This window comes from Cyprinus carpio, chromosome A3 (assembly GCF_018340385.1).
Source record: "Cyprinus carpio isolate SPL01 chromosome A3, ASM1834038v1, whole genome shotgun sequence".
Classification (NCBI taxonomy): domain Eukaryota; kingdom Metazoa; phylum Chordata; class Actinopteri; order Cypriniformes; family Cyprinidae; genus Cyprinus; species Cyprinus carpio.
Window position 1 is genome coordinate 9,134,603 of NC_056574.1, and position 16,222 is coordinate 9,150,824.

Sequence of the window (16,222 nt, forward strand, 5' to 3'; positions counted from 1 at the left end):
CTGAAGTCTATGGGCTGTAATATTATACTGCGATAAACCTTAAAATACTGTTTCTAAAGTTCAGCCACATGACATAATCATCATGATAGGTGTGATAGAATCACTTATTAACCTTGTCTGGACAATCTTTCATCTCCTTTCATACTGGACGCCACATACAAGGACATTTTACTGGAGAAAAATCCACTCAGTAAATGATTTCAGTGACATACAGTGAATTCATTCACCCAGAACTGCTTTTAAATCCAAAGTTTTGCCTAGACTGTAATTATTGCAACACTGCAAACAGTTTGCTAGTTTTGCCCGAAATGCTGTTGATACCTTATATTAAATCCAGATCATTCCTTTCAGCATGAACAGACAGACACATAAAACTATGCAAATTAATATATAAACACACACACACTATTTTTCAAAAGTTTGAGGTCAGCAACAAGTATTTTTTAAAGAAATTAATACTTTTATTCAGCAAGGATGCATTAAATTTATCAAAACTGATATTAAATACTTTAATATGTTACAAAAGTTTTCTATTTCAAATAAATGCTGTTCTTTTGAGTTTTCTGTATTGTTTCTTGAGCATCAAATCGTCATTAGAATGATTTCTGAAGAATCATGTGACACTGGAGTAATGATGCTGAAAATTCAGCTTTGACTCAGGAATAAATTGCATTTAAAAATAGATTGAAATGTAAAAGTTTTAATTTAAACTGCAATACAATTTCACAATATTGCTGTTTTTACTGAAATTATAATCAAATAAATGCAGCCTTAGTGAGCAGGAGAGAAATCGGTTAAAAACATGAAAAAAAAAAAAAAAAATCAGACTCCAAATTTTTGAAAGGTCGTGTACATTTTTAACTGTTTGAAAGTTCCATGAGCTCCTCTAGAATTCTAGAACTCAAGAACATTGAGATGAATTACCTTGTAATGTAGTGTCCAGAAAATACTCCTGCACTCTGATGGATGAATAAAGAAATGATTGACATTTCAATGTACAAAAAGATCCAGTTTTATTGGAGGTCTGGGTCATAATTACAGTGGAGGGGTGTGAGGATGGAGCTCATGCCTGCTCATGTCTGCTGCTGCTGCTGCTCTGGTGGTTTGGGGTGGTGCTGCTGCTGAATGGAGAGTTCTTCATCCAGACGCTCTTTAGCCCATACCACCTACAAGAGTCCACCACAAACACATATACATTATTACTTCTCTGATGTCGAGAACCACTGATCTAATAACTAAAGATTTGGGGATCAATGAGTGACCGTGAACCAATGACTATTGTGACTTATGTTAACAAAAACCTAAAAAACATATATCTGGATACAACAACAACGTCTCACTGCTTACCTTTGACTGAATATAGAAAGAACCGCCAACAGTTTTGTCATTGACTTTAAATAAATGCTCATAATTCTGAGGAGAAATTAAAGTTTGTTAGAGAGAGAGTCTTCTCTTCTGAATCTCCTCAACAGTCAGATTTCACATACAGAGTATTCCTCATACTGGGGACCGTTAACATCTGTCATGTTAAGACATCTGAGGTTTAAGACACTGCAATGCTGTCATATTCTCCTAAGACTCCCAAAATTAGAAAAATAGAAGATTTACAATTATTACAATGACATTATTATATTTGGTGGTTAAGAACAAACACCAGTTACCGAATGGTGAGAAATGCATTAATAATAACCGTTAATATATTAATATACTATTAATAAATGAGCATTTCTTTGTATCGACCTGCAAATTCTTGACGTAAAGCTCTTGCAAAAGCTTGTGCGACCACCTGAGCCCCCATCACAACGACCTGAGCCAGATATCTGGCCTGTGTGAACACAAAAACACAAGAAGTATGGCACAAAACATTGAAAAGTGTCATACAATTGCATTGCGAGAGGCTACAAAGTTTGCAAGGAAGGCAAATGACATTAGACCGACACTTTCTTGTTCCAGAATAAAACGTTTCCATTCAAATGTTTCCTAATAAATAATGTGTCATAATTAGTGAAATACTACATGCGAGTTATTTAAGCTACCATATTGAATTCACTGCTTCTCAAATGAATTGCACAGTATTGTTACATCACTTCTGCGGTCATAAAGATTCATGAATCGTTCATTGATGACCTATATTTACATTCTTTGAAAAAACTCTAATAATAGAATCTCTTGTAATAATAATAATAATAATAATAATAATAATAATAATAATAAAAACAGTAGTAATGAAATATATTTAATATTACCAGATGGGGAAATAATAATAATATGATTAAGAATATATAATTATATTATTAATAATGCATTAAACACTAGTACTACTACTACCACTACTACTACTACTAATAATAAAAATAAACAAGATATATGGATTGTATTTAATATTACCAGATGGAAACTGTGTCTAATTTTTAACAGTTCTAAAATATACAAAAATATAAATTAAGAAATAATAATAATAATAATAATAATAATAATAATAATAATAATACAGAAGTAATGGAAAATAACAAATATTACCAGACAAATTTCCTGTCTGGTAATATTAAATATATTCCATTACTTCTGTATTAAGATATAAATAATAATAATAATAATAATATGATTATATTAAGAATATTGAATTATATTATTAATAATACATTAAACACTACTACTATTACTACTGCTACTAATAATAATAACAATAAACAAGATATATGGATTGTATTTAATATTACCAGATGGAAACTGTGTCTAATTTTTAACAGTTCTAGAATATACAAAAATATAAATAAACAATAATAATAATACAGAAGTAATGGAATATATTTAATATTACCAGACAGGAAATTTGTAGCGAGAGAGAGAGAGAGAGAGAGAGAGAGAGAGAGAGAGAGAGAAATAATAATAATAGTTATATGATTATATTAAGAATATTTAATTTTATAATTAATACATTAAACACTACTACTACTACTACTACTAATAACAATAAACCAAAGAAATGGATCATATTTAATATTACCAGATGGGAATTGTGTCTAGTTCATGAATATATACAAATAATAATAATATACTGTATTATTAACAATACATTATATAATAATATGATTATATGAATAATACATTGTATAATAATAATGATGATGATGATAATACTACTAATAATAATTTGTAACACTAACATTTGTAATAATTACAATATGATTATTATGATTATCAATAAATACACCACTCAATTCCATATTTATTAGCTCTGAAGGTTTTATTCCCACAAGACTGATTTCATTCAAAAGAGGAGTGAAAAACATTATTGCCTGCAAAGTATTAAAATGAATGCGATTAGAAGTGCGGTGAAAAAGCATCCCAAAAACATCAGATTGGTAACAAAACGAGCTCACATTTAAAAAACACTTAGCAGACCATTACCATATCTATTAACATCTACCGTTTATGTGTGAGTACATGGTCACATGTCACGCACAGGACATCACATGGTACGAGTGCCATAACATGCATGATTCCTTACCTGGCATGTACCTTATGTAAACATGTTCTGTTACAGAAGAAAACAGTTGTATTGCTTTGTGATAGACCTGATTATTGGAGAAAATACCCTTGTGAAGTAGATTTGTGTTAATACTGTTGATGAGGTTGAGCAGAAGGAGATATACAGGAAGGAGTATTTCCCAGTTCCCAAGAAGTGATTTCAACAGTCTTCAGATCATTCATTTAGACAGCAAATTTAAAGATCATTCATTTAAAGCAAATCTAACACTGCTACAAACCTAAAGGAGATGACATTTAATCCAACAAATTACCACAATGTCAATGTAAAACTTACTTTTAACCATTTCAACAGTCAAATGATGGTATTATAAGTGCACATTTCACCAATGAAAATATCTAGAGAGGTTTGTGTTATAGACTGAGGAAGGCTTGTGTTATCATGCAGTCATTATACAGTCAATTACAACAATACAAAACTGATGCCATCATTAAAACTGACACAGAAAAAAACCCTGTCATATTATAAATGTGCATCATGCATCTGAGATGAACATCTGAACTATGCATAATAATGTGTTCATGTGTGAAGAATTATTTTAACCATTAATTACGGATATTAATACTCCAGTTAAACCAATGCAGAGAGATGACGGGTGGATTATCTAGAAGAGTGTGTGAGAGTGAATCAGCAGGCTGTACGGAGCTGAAGCTGGCGGGATGAGGAGCGTTTAGGAGGTTCAGAGGTACGTTGGCACCCTGGAATGGCAAGATTTAAATACAGCAAGCACGTCCCATGTCTGCTGCTGGCACCCTGACTGGACCGTGAGGCAAGGCTTGTGTGTTAGTCGTCCTGAAACACACACAGACAGGATTTAGATGGTTCACAGTGTGTCATGAATCATCTGAGGTGTGTGTGTGTGTGTGGTCAGTTCTTCACTCACCCACTCATCTTCATCCACACCCTCACATGACGCCTGTGGCAGAGGATCTTCCCTGTTTCCCAGCTTCGCCACCATGGCACTGAGCAACTGCAACAAACACACATACACACAAACGAATCAGATAGACAGAATGAACGAACGACAGATGGACAGATAGAAAGAACAAACAAACAATAGACAGACAGAATAAACAAACAAATGACAGACAGATAGAATGAACAAACAAACAATAGACAAATACAACAAACAAAGGACAGACAGATAAAAAGAACAAATGACAGACAGAATTAACAAACAAACAAACAAACAAACAAACAAACACGCGAGAGACAGAGAGAACAAACAAATGATAGACAGAATAAATGGATAAACGACAGACAGAATGAACAAAAACAAATGATAGAGACAGAAAGACAGAAACAACAAACAAATGACAGACAGAACAAACAAACAAACAAATGAAAGAATGAACAAACAACAGAGAGAGGGACAAACAGAACGAACAGATGACAGAAGGATAGAATGAAAAAACAAACAAACAATAGACAGAGACAGACAGAATAAACAAACAAATGTCAGACTGAAGGAACAAACAAATGATAGAGACAGACAGATACAAAAATAAATGACAGACAGAACAAACAAACAAACAAACAAACAAACAAACAAACAAAAGACAGAATGAACAAACAACAGAGAAAGAGGGACAGTCAAACAGAACAAAAAACTAATGACAGACAGACAAAACAAACACAAACAAACAATAAACAAACAAACAAACAAACAAGCAAGAGACAGAATGAACAAACAACAGAGAAAGGGACAGACAAACAGAACAAAAAATCAAACGACAGATAGACAGAACAAACAAATGAACAGACAGAATGAACAAACAAACAACTGAGAGACATAGTACAAACAAATGATAGACAGAATGAGCAGATAAATGACAGACAGAATAAACAAATAAATAAACAAACAAATGACAGAGACAGAAAGACAGACAGAATAAACAAACAAACACAAACAAACAAACAAACAAACAAACAAGCGAGAGACAGAATGAACAAACAAAGAGAGAGAGAGAGAGGGACAGACAAACAGAAAAAACAAATGAGAGACAGACAGACAGACAGACAGACAGACATAGATAGATAGATAGATAGATAGATAGATAGATAGATAGATAGATAGATAGATAGATAGATAAACACCTCCTCTTTCTTCTGTTCATCAGTTTTCTCCTCCAGATAGACAGAGGAGGGCAGGTACTTCCTCACAGGAACCTCTTTTGGTGCTTCACTCACTGAAAGAAAACGGATCATAAGGAAGGGTATTTAAACACTATATTTAATGAGCTGACGCTTCTTCTTTGAGTTGTGTTTGGTGATGTTGAGCTGTACCGGGCATCATGTCTTTGGGCTGCAGGCTGATTTTGCGGTGCTGTCCGTTGGATCCAGAGAGCCAGGCCGCAGCGGTCAGAGATGCTTCCCACCACACTGCAGTCTCCGGGAAAACATCATCCTGGAAAAACTCTTTCTGTGGAGCGAAGGCAGATTCAGATTTTTACATTTGTTCATGCATGGGAAACACTGGAAGGTAAAGCTGAAAAAGCTAGTTTTTAGATTCTGGTATGAGGGTCACTCTTACTTTGACACGAGGCACTCTGAAGGCCACGGGTTCAATGGTACTCTTGCCAAGTCGGATGGCTCGAGCCACTTCCACATCACGCACGTCACATTCAGTCTTCGGCAGGAAACACAACCCCTGTGAGGACACGGTAAAACATCAGTAAAACAGACTGCCTTCTGTCTTCAACAACATCACAACAGCACCAACAATAATACCTTGTGTGGTTCAGAGGAATGAAAACTACTGCATTCCATGAAGTACGGCGCTTCAGGCAAGATCTCGTATGTATAAACACGAGTGTCGCCCTGAAAGACCAAAGGACAAATAAACACATCGTTGGATGTATCGGTATGTTACTATAAAGCTTAAACCAATGGTTAATTTTAATGCTCATCAACGCACCTTCCCAGTAAGGATGAGGACGCTGGTGTCGGGATCATAGAACGGGATAAGGGTTGAGGGAGACACATCGGCAGGCACAGAAGCAACAGACCCGGATGCCAAGGACTCAGCGGAGAACAGGTACAACTGCCTTTCACTGCGACTATAGAGGAAATAAGCCATTAAAAAATATTAAGAGTCAGAGAGGCACTGCTAGTACCAATACTATAATCGTTTTGGCTAAATTTGTGGTATACTGTACCTGTCGAATCCTGAAACCAGCAGGTACTTGCCATCACAGACCCACACTACACGGGCCCCTCTATGGCCCTCAGGTCCTGGGCCCTCCTGTAAGGACAAAGTTGGTAAAACTTGGTCAAAAAGATATGAATTTTGAAGTTTTGAAGATTAATAATATTAACCTGAAGCTGAACTAACCTGGATGGGCAAGGTGGACTTGCGTGGGTCGTACAGACGCACTTTTCCATCCTTACACACAGTGGCCAGCAGTTTCCCATCTGGACTCCAAGCTATGCCAAATATCTGAGAGAGAGAACACAGTGAGTTGGCATGACATCTACAAAATCAAAGACAGGCAGACAAGACAGACAAACAGACAGACCTGGTCCTGATGTCCGCTGAGTCGTTTGACTTCCTCTCCTGTCCCCAGGTTCCACAGTCTCACTGTGAGGTCGTAGGAGGAGGAAGCCAGCAGGCCGGAGGCGTGGGGCTGGAACTTGATGGAGTAAATCTTCTCCGTGTGTCCTGTCATTGGTCAAGGTGCATGTCAATCAAACACTACAGAATTACTGCTATTACAGTTCAGAGGTCACGTGTGCTGGCTTCTTACCCCGCAGAACACACTCCGGCTCGGTCAGGGTTTCTGTCAGGCCTCCTTTGGGAATCTGCCACACGCGGATCTTGGCATCATCACCAGCTTTGAGACAGACACATCAGAGAGCAGCGCTGACATTCAGATTTCAGAGTTCAGATAGCATGATTTTAGGTTTCTTTTCAAAAAAATGCTTGAAGATGCAACTTCATTTCATTTGAATTCTTCAGACACTTCATTTGCTACAAACTACTGTACGTTTTCTTTCGATTTTGAGGAGAACTATGACTTGGATGTGCTCCTGAAAGGATACTTGAGATTTAAACTTCAATACTAAATCTTGTTAATAGAAATAAGCTGAAATAACATACAAATATTGTAATTAAACAATAAAACTAAAAAAAAATGTTGCCTTAGCAACAAACTGAAATAGGTTTAAGTTGAAGCACTACAGTTACTCACTGGAATAAATAAAAACTAAAACTGAATTTAATCCAGGGTATCTGCAGGATTTTTAAGGACAATTTTAAGACTTTTTAAGATCTTTTTTTAAGACCTGCACAAATAAAATTAATACCATAATAGCGTAGTAGAGTATTAGTATGTCATATTTTAAACCGTGAAATGACTTTAAAAAGCATGATTTACAGTTCAGGTACAGGTTTTCACAAAAGCAAAAAGTTTTATAAAATGATAAACTTCACATCTCAGCCTTTAAACCTGTTTTAAAGAAAATGGATGAGTCAAAAGTATAAATTATTATATTAATTTAAACAATTATCATCAATCAATTATCACATGGGCGCCACCCCCCTTAGCCACACACACAAAATAATAATAATAATAATACTAATAATAATAATAATAATAATAATAATAAATAATAATAACACACACACACATACTGTACATATATATATATATATATATATATATATATACACCAAAAACATAACAAAAATAACAAACATTAAGCTAAAATCAAAATCCTTCTTCATGTCCTGAAATTATTGTGTCGCTGTATTTTATTAGATCACATTTTATTTTATTAGATTTTATAAGATCACATTTGTTTAATAATGGTTTTTACTCAGAGACAACCAAATTACCCCCCTCCCCAAAAAAAAAAAAAAAAAAAAAAAAAATATATTATATATATATATATATATATATATATATATATATATATATATATATATATATATATATATATATATATATATATACATATATATATACATATGTAAATATACTGTATATAAACATAAAATACAATATATAAAATTACATATAAATAATATAATATTATAAGAAAAGATATTTTTAGATTCTTTATAAAATTAAATCTAATAATGAAAAGTAAATATAAAGCCAAATAAAACTCACCCACAACCAGTTTGTGTGTGTCAAAGGGGTCCCAGCAGAAGTCGGCCACATTGACGGAGTTCTGGATGGTGGGCAGGGCGGTGTCCGGCAGTTTTCCAGGCTGGGACAGCTGCCGAAGCAGACAGACGCAGCAGTTAAATACTGTCAGTGATTCAAAGACTTAGAAGAAAAGAGAAGTTTTCAGTTTCGCACCTCAAATACAGCGATCTGCCCTCCGGCGATGGCGAGAGGCACTGCCACACGCTGGCCGTTGGCACAGAAGCCATCACACTCTCCCGGTGTGGTCAGATGAAGCCCCCGCAGGTTAGTGATGTGAGTGTCCCGGTGCAAAACGGCCCCCTGGATGTGACGAAACTTGGAGCTCGGGCCTGAGAATCACATAAAGCCATTCATTAAAAGAGCTGGGCGATATACACAGCTAAAAACATTATACTTTGATATGGTTCAGCCTTTTGATGATATTTGGAACAGGTACAGTATATATAAGCTTCTATTAAAATTTGGGGTCAGTAAGTTTTTGTTTTTTGAAGGAAATTAATACTTTCAGCAATGATGCATTAAATTGATCAAAACTGATAGTAAATGCTGTTCTTTTAAACTTTCAGTTCATCAAAATGAATCCTGAATAAAAATGTATCACTGTTTCCTCAAAAATATGAAGCAGCAAAACTGTTTTCAACATTGATAATAATAAGAAATGTTACTTGAGAAGGAAATCAGCATATCAGAATGATTTCTGAAGGATCATGTGACAAAAACAGGCAATAAATCTGATAGACTCACAACTTTTAAATGGTAGTGTATATAAGTCCTTGTGTATTTGCTCTGAAACAGCTTAAAGGATGATTTATTCAGTCCAAGGAACCATAACCATAATATAGGCAGTCATCGCTGACAAGATTACAAAAAAAGGTTTCCCCAAAAAAACCCTAGTTTTAAATATTCAAGAATCCACAGTTTTTGATCAAATGAGCACAAAGTAAAAAAAAAAAAAAAAAAAAAAAAACACCATTAATTATTTTAATTATATATATATATATATATATATATATATATATATATATATTATATATATATATATATATATATATATATATATATATATATATATATATATATGGAGTGATGATGCAAACAAATAAAGAAAATTAATAAATAATAAAAAACTATATTATTTATTTTAATTTAAGTAAATGTAAATGTGTGACAGACCGAGCATGTTTTGGATGGCGCGGGAGCTCTGGCTGGGGCTGGGGCTCGGCAGGAAGCCAGAAGACAGGCCGCTGGTGGAGGACGGGGAGCGGGACGGGGCGGCACTGCTGCTGGGGGTGCTGAGGGGACTGCTGGAGGTCGAGGCCTCCTGAGAAAAACAGACAAGGCCATCATAAGAAGATCACTTCTGTAAAGTAAACTGTTCTCCTCGTGTTCCTCCCACAGACCTCCTTGCTCTTGCCACGGGGAAGATCCTTTGGTTTTGTCTCCTGAGCTGACAGAGCGGCTGGTTTTGGCCTCTTGCTCGGGTGAAGACTGACTCGCTCCACCTGTAGCAGTGCAAGTGTTAGAGAGTTAAATAAATCTGAAATTACTTTCTTCATTTTCCCCTCTTATTTCTCATCCTCTCCCTTCCAACCATCTGTCATTCAAACCAATTTCTTTGTGAGCAATCCAATGATTTCCCCGTGAATGAGTTGTTTTAAACAGACCTTTGACTGCTCAGTACCTGTTTGTTCTCTCCTTTCCACCAGTCCTCCGCCGTCATGGCTGGGGTGTGACCCACGGTGTCCGGATACAAGTCCGCATGGAAGTCCTGTCCTGCCTGATACACACAAAACACACAAGGGCCAAAACGCCAAACATCTTTAGATTGGCAGATTCTGGGGGGGAAAAGGAGGATTTTTTCACTCATTCAATATAACTATACAATAATACTAATAACATTTTAAATTGTAAATAATTATAAATAATTTTGTAAATAATTGTACTGTAAAATATTACATTTAATAATAATAATAATAATAATAATTATTATTATTATTATTATCATTAGTTTTGCGTTATTACTATTTAAATAATTAAATTAAACAAATTAATAAAGAAATATATTACTACTGCAATTATATTATTGTAATAAAAATAAAAATGTATAATAATATTAATAATAAATAATTGTCACTATTATAATGACTTCATTTTATTACTATTTAAATTCCAAAATAATAAACATATTAATAAAGAAATATATTACTACTGCAATTATATTATTGTAATAAAAATAAAAATGTATAATAATAATATTAATAAATAATTGTCACTATTATAATGACTTCATTTTATTACTATTTAAATTCCAAAATAATAAACATATTAATGAAGAAATATATTACTGTTGCAAAATAATACTGCACTGTACAGAAAGTTTTTTTTCTTTGTTTAATAATAATAATAATAATAATAATAATAATAATAATAATAATAATTTTAAATACATTTATTAATTATAATAATTGTTCTATTTAATTTGTTTTATTTTAAAAGTTTTTTGTTTTATTGGATTACTATTTAAATGATAAAAAATTAAGCAAATTAGAGAAATATATTTCTATTGCATTAATACTAGTGTACTAAAAATAAAAAAAACAAGTATTGAATTATAATTATAATTTTTTTATTTTACAGAACAATAGTAAAATTAAAATGTGACACTTTACTGTCGACTCAATTTCTTTGCTTTCAAACATTAAACCATACAAAAAAAATTAAACCATTTCAGCAAGAAAACCACTAGGAGGACTTTAAACATTCTGTTTTGCTGATATTTGTATAAATGATTCTCATAACTAGCTTGGATTTATGCAATTCATGTGCATCATACTCCAGGTCAGAAAATAAAGTAATCACTTATATGTTGTCAGCTTATCAATCATAATTGGTTTAGGATATACCAAGAGCATTAGGAGCTTTAATCCAGTGAGTTCAGCAGACCAGGATGCATCATTCTCACCTTGCGAGGCACCTGGTAGCTGATGGGCACTATGAAGTTATCAGTGAGCTGCAGCAGACGCAAAACCTCACAGCAGCTGACATCCAGAGCGAGCTTGGGCACCAGAGCTGTGCCACGGGTCGACAGGTCGGTCAGACAGTGACTCACTGACAACAACAGAGAGAGATCAGCTCATGAACATGAAGAAAGAGCAGGAGCCTCAAGAAAAAGCATCTGTGTTACCTTGAGACAGGAAGGGCTCACTGCTGTTCACCTCGAAACAGTCGATCACACTCTCACCCTGAGAAAACACCATTAATAAGCATATTAATATGGATGATAAATTATTTCAGCCATTAAACATATCAAACTGTGTATAGAAATAGTTACATACATTTCCAGACACAGTAAGTAATCCAGAGTCTGGATCAAACAGAGGCATCAGAGTCCTGCGGATCAAATCAGACACAGATATTGATTACTGATGCTATCTCGACCACTTGGTTTTTCAAGAAATTAATACTTTTATTCAGCAAGGACTGTAAGTACATTAATGTTACAAAAGATTTCTATTTCAAATAATGCCTGTTCTTTTGAACTTTCTATTCATTAAAGATGAACAGTGGAAATCACGGTTTCCTCAAACATATGAAGCAGCACAACAATATTGATAATAATAATAAATGTTTCTTGAGCAGTGAATCATCATATTAACCTGATTTCTGAAGGATCATGTGACACTGAAGACTGGAGTAATGATGCTGAAAATTCAGCTTTGCATCATTTTACACTATATTCACACAGAACACAGTTATTTTAAATTATAATAATATTTCACAATATTACTATTTTTACTGTATTTTTCAAATAAATGCAGCATTGGTGAGCAGAAAAGGTTTAAACAGTTAAAACAGTTAAAAAATATCTTACAGACCCCAGACATCTGAACAATAATATCTTTATAATATATGTAATATTCAACTTGCAGACATATTAGTTGGCCATAAATGAAGAAGTCAGCAGTTTGAAGTGTTATAAAAGTGTCTTGCGCTCAACATTGCAGTCACCATGAGGGGGGGACACAGCCCATAATATAACAGCTTTTTTCTAGGCCGGTGATTTTCATCCCATGTTAGCATTTTAAAGTTTACTATTTTTTAAATGTAAAAAAAGAAAGAAAAGACAACATTAAAAATACATTTCTACTTAGAAGAAAATGTAATATTTACAGTAGTCTTCTGAAGAAAGGCTAGATTATTGAGATTATTGAAAAATGGCTCTGGTTAGTTTTCAGTGTGTTGCTATGCAGTTGCTAGGCTCTTGCTTGTTGACTGTTCAATTGTTAAATTAACAGTACATCTCTCTTCAACAAGACATAATAATTTGAGAAATAATTAATGTCTGCAGCTCACACGACGAATTACGCACAAATTTTACACGCCACTAATAACCACCGCTTGTTTCATCCAAATCAAGACCATTCAAAGACACTTAAGTCCAAGTGAGGAAAAAGTAGATCCAACAAGACTTGCTGTTTTAAGGAGTGTGCGTGTTTGTTTGCGGTGGAAATGCTGTGAGTTGCGACCACTAGGTGGCAGAATGGACAGTGAAATGAGTTTACTTCAGCACAGAAACCCACATCAGCTCTTCTTCAACAATCAGTTTCACTGATCAAAAACAAAGTATTCACAGACATCAGATGGGTGTGTTTACATCTGTCCGTTTGACCCCAGACTGGAATCTGACACTCTTTCACACATACAAAGCCACATTTATCCTTCAGCTCTCTGACGCCCGGGGCAGTTCACCGATGAGTGCCGCCGGGGTCACAACACCAACATGAGTGTCTATTTTGAGTCACATGCTGCTTGGAGCCGGGCGTGTTTCCCACTTCACTCGAACCCTACAGTCAGACCAAACCTTTCAACCACATCAATCAGCTCAGAGCGTGGGACATAACTGTATATCTCTATATATACTATTTTTATTTATTAATACAACAAATTAATATTTGTGTAAATATGTATTTAATAAAAAAATGTAAAACAAACTTTCATTAAAAACATTTATATATTTATTAAATATAATATTAAATATTATATTTAATAAATATAAAATAATTTCTAACAGCACTTTAAGGAGTATATACCATTCAGAAGTTAGTTCAGGATCACTTTTTAATTTTTTTAGACTTTTATTCAGGAAGGACCCATTAAATTAATTTTAAAATATTTACTGAGATTTGAGAGCTAATGGATTTTTTTAATTTAACTATTATTTGAAATTTAATTTAATAAAATAAGCTCTTACAGCCCTTTATATTCATTATACATAATATATATATATTCTATAAATATAACTATATATATGACATTTATTAATTTTATTTATTATTCAATTCACTAAACATTTTTAATTTAAATAATTATATATAAAATTTAATTTAATATCTTAATTATTATTTAATAAATATGCTTTTTAATCTAATTTACAATAAAATGAAGAAGCTATTAAGAAATTGAGACTTTTTTTCCCAAATCAGCCAATTAGAATGATTTCTAAAAGGATTACATTACTGAAAACTATAAAAAAAATATATAAAATACTATAAACAATAACTATATATATATTCTGAATAAAACCTTCGCCTAGTCTAACAGGAAATCAGAAACTGAATCTGTCCTGAATGACTGAGAAGCCAATAAAAAAACAGACATTTTGGTCTGTTCCTCACAAAACTATGGCTCAATACTCACCTCACAAATCATACGGACAGCTTTTATGATGCTTTTGTCTTCACTTTTGGAGTTTAGCAGCCCTAGCACCCCGTATGAAAGCACTCTTAATCTATACAAGTCATGTGACAGATTTTAAGTTTTAGGGTGACGTTTTACTAAGTAGGTCACCAAATACGTCACAAGCCAACACAACTGTGACCTTCAGCACAATCCAAGGAGACTAAACCTTCAGTAATCATACTGGGTAAGAAAACTCACTAATGAACTACTAATCACTCATCTCTCCCACAGAGCTAGCGGTGGGAACCTGGACGTGTCGGGCCACGCTCATCTCTATCAGATGAATGAATGCTTGGATCCGAGCCCTGCAGTGGATCGGCAGGCTTTGCTTCCTGCGCTTCAGTGATTGGTGGGATGGTGTGTTTGACGGTTGACTTCTCCCCTCCCCCGGCTTCGCCCCGGGCCTCTCAAGTCGGTAAGGGGTTGCCACGCTTTGTTAGTGCAACTTCGTGTTCCCATGTCGAAGTTTCTCTGCAGGAAATACACAAACACCTCCTGTGTTCCCACACTGTTTCCTCCCAGAATGCACCACCACACATCATCACACTTCAACAATGCTTTCATCTACTTGTGTGATGCAGGAGACCCAGAAAGAAAAGAAAAACTGAAATATTTCTCAATTAAAATGCAGGTTTTGCTCCTCTGTCTTGGCAAATCTGAGCACAGTCTGCAAACAAACCTCAGCGATCTTAACATGCATGCAAACATTCCTCATCAATTTTATTATATCTTCTTTAATATCTCAACCTGTTCCTCTAGACAGCAGTGAGACTGAATGGAGAGAGATTCCAGAATTAACTCAAACTTCTCATCAAGTGTGTTATATTTCCTCATTAAGATCAAACTGAGAGCAAATGGAGAACTTTGTCTCAAACTGTGCTCTGATTTGCCAAATTATCAGTTTTCAATCAAAAGTCAGAAATCTTAACATGAACTCCAACATTACTCATCAAATGATCTCAAGACCAAGCAATGTGAGATGCTTCTGTTTATAATTGCATTTTTTATTAAATAATTATCACACACTAATACTTTACAGATCTATACTCGTGCTATTCACTTTCAATTTTAGGTGAGACATCAGACACAAATTGATATCTAAATGAAACACACATGAGAGTTATTATGAAGTCTAAGCAAAGAACTGTCCTGTGGGAGGAATAACATAAAGGCAGATACGTGCAACTAAACCCAGGACAGATTTTCCCACACCAGCGCACCCCTGCAGACAGTAGTCCGGTTCGCATGGCAGGCCGTCATGAATGAACGCTAAAACACTCGGGGACGTCATTCTTGAGTGGCTAAAGCTGTAAGCACTCACACACAACAACACACACATGTGCTGCTGCACTGTCATGCATGAGAAAGCCTTTTAATCCAGATGTAAGCCGTCTTTGGACACAGAGAACAACACACACAAACACACACACGCACACGCACACACACACACACACACACACACACACACACACACACACACACACACACAGTACACTATTCAATTAGCGCTGGCTTTTAGAGCACTGAACATCTGACTGTATTCACGTTTGGCTTTGTTTGAAATAGAAAACTAAACACATACTGCTTTCTGCATACTGTAAAAATAAATAAAAAAATTTAAAGTGTGCAATTATTAAAACATGTAAAATAGAAGTATGTTAAATACATTGCTGTCACATTACTACACTACACTTTCTGTTTAATTAATTGTGTGCATCCAAGTAAGCAAAATAAATAAATAAATAAATAAATAAATAGTATTATTTTGCTAACTGGATGC

At 34.4% G+C, this 16,222-nt stretch overlaps 1 protein-coding gene across 1 annotated transcript in view; it reads right to left on the minus strand.

Annotated features, from left to right (window-relative positions):
* Positions 1-3,228: 3,228 nt before the first annotated feature.
* The window catches only part of LOC109103489 (coronin-7-like), a 122,227-nt gene continuing 109,233 nt past the window's right edge, over positions 3,229-16,222 (minus strand). The window contains exons 10-28 of the mRNA XM_042717474.1: positions 12,039-12,093; positions 11,888-11,945; positions 11,666-11,811; positions 10,385-10,480; positions 10,104-10,205; positions 9,877-10,024; positions 8,857-9,032; positions 8,665-8,773; positions 7,297-7,383; positions 7,069-7,211; positions 6,885-6,989; positions 6,709-6,794; positions 6,468-6,609; positions 6,281-6,370; positions 6,084-6,200; positions 5,837-5,972; positions 5,648-5,739; positions 4,434-4,520; positions 3,229-4,342 (exon numbers count right to left, since the gene is read on the minus strand). Of these exons, the coding sequence (XP_042573408.1) occupies positions 4,334-4,342; positions 4,434-4,520; positions 5,648-5,739; positions 5,837-5,972; positions 6,084-6,200; positions 6,281-6,370; positions 6,468-6,609; positions 6,709-6,794; positions 6,885-6,989; positions 7,069-7,211; positions 7,297-7,383; positions 8,665-8,773; positions 8,857-9,032; positions 9,877-10,024; positions 10,104-10,205; positions 10,385-10,480; positions 11,666-11,811; positions 11,888-11,945; positions 12,039-12,093 (1,984 nt within the window). The 3' untranslated portion in view covers positions 3,229-4,333. The remainder of the gene's footprint in view (positions 4,343-4,433; positions 4,521-5,647; positions 5,740-5,836; positions 5,973-6,083; positions 6,201-6,280; positions 6,371-6,467; positions 6,610-6,708; positions 6,795-6,884; positions 6,990-7,068; positions 7,212-7,296; positions 7,384-8,664; positions 8,774-8,856; positions 9,033-9,876; positions 10,025-10,103; positions 10,206-10,384; positions 10,481-11,665; positions 11,812-11,887; positions 11,946-12,038; positions 12,094-16,222) is intronic.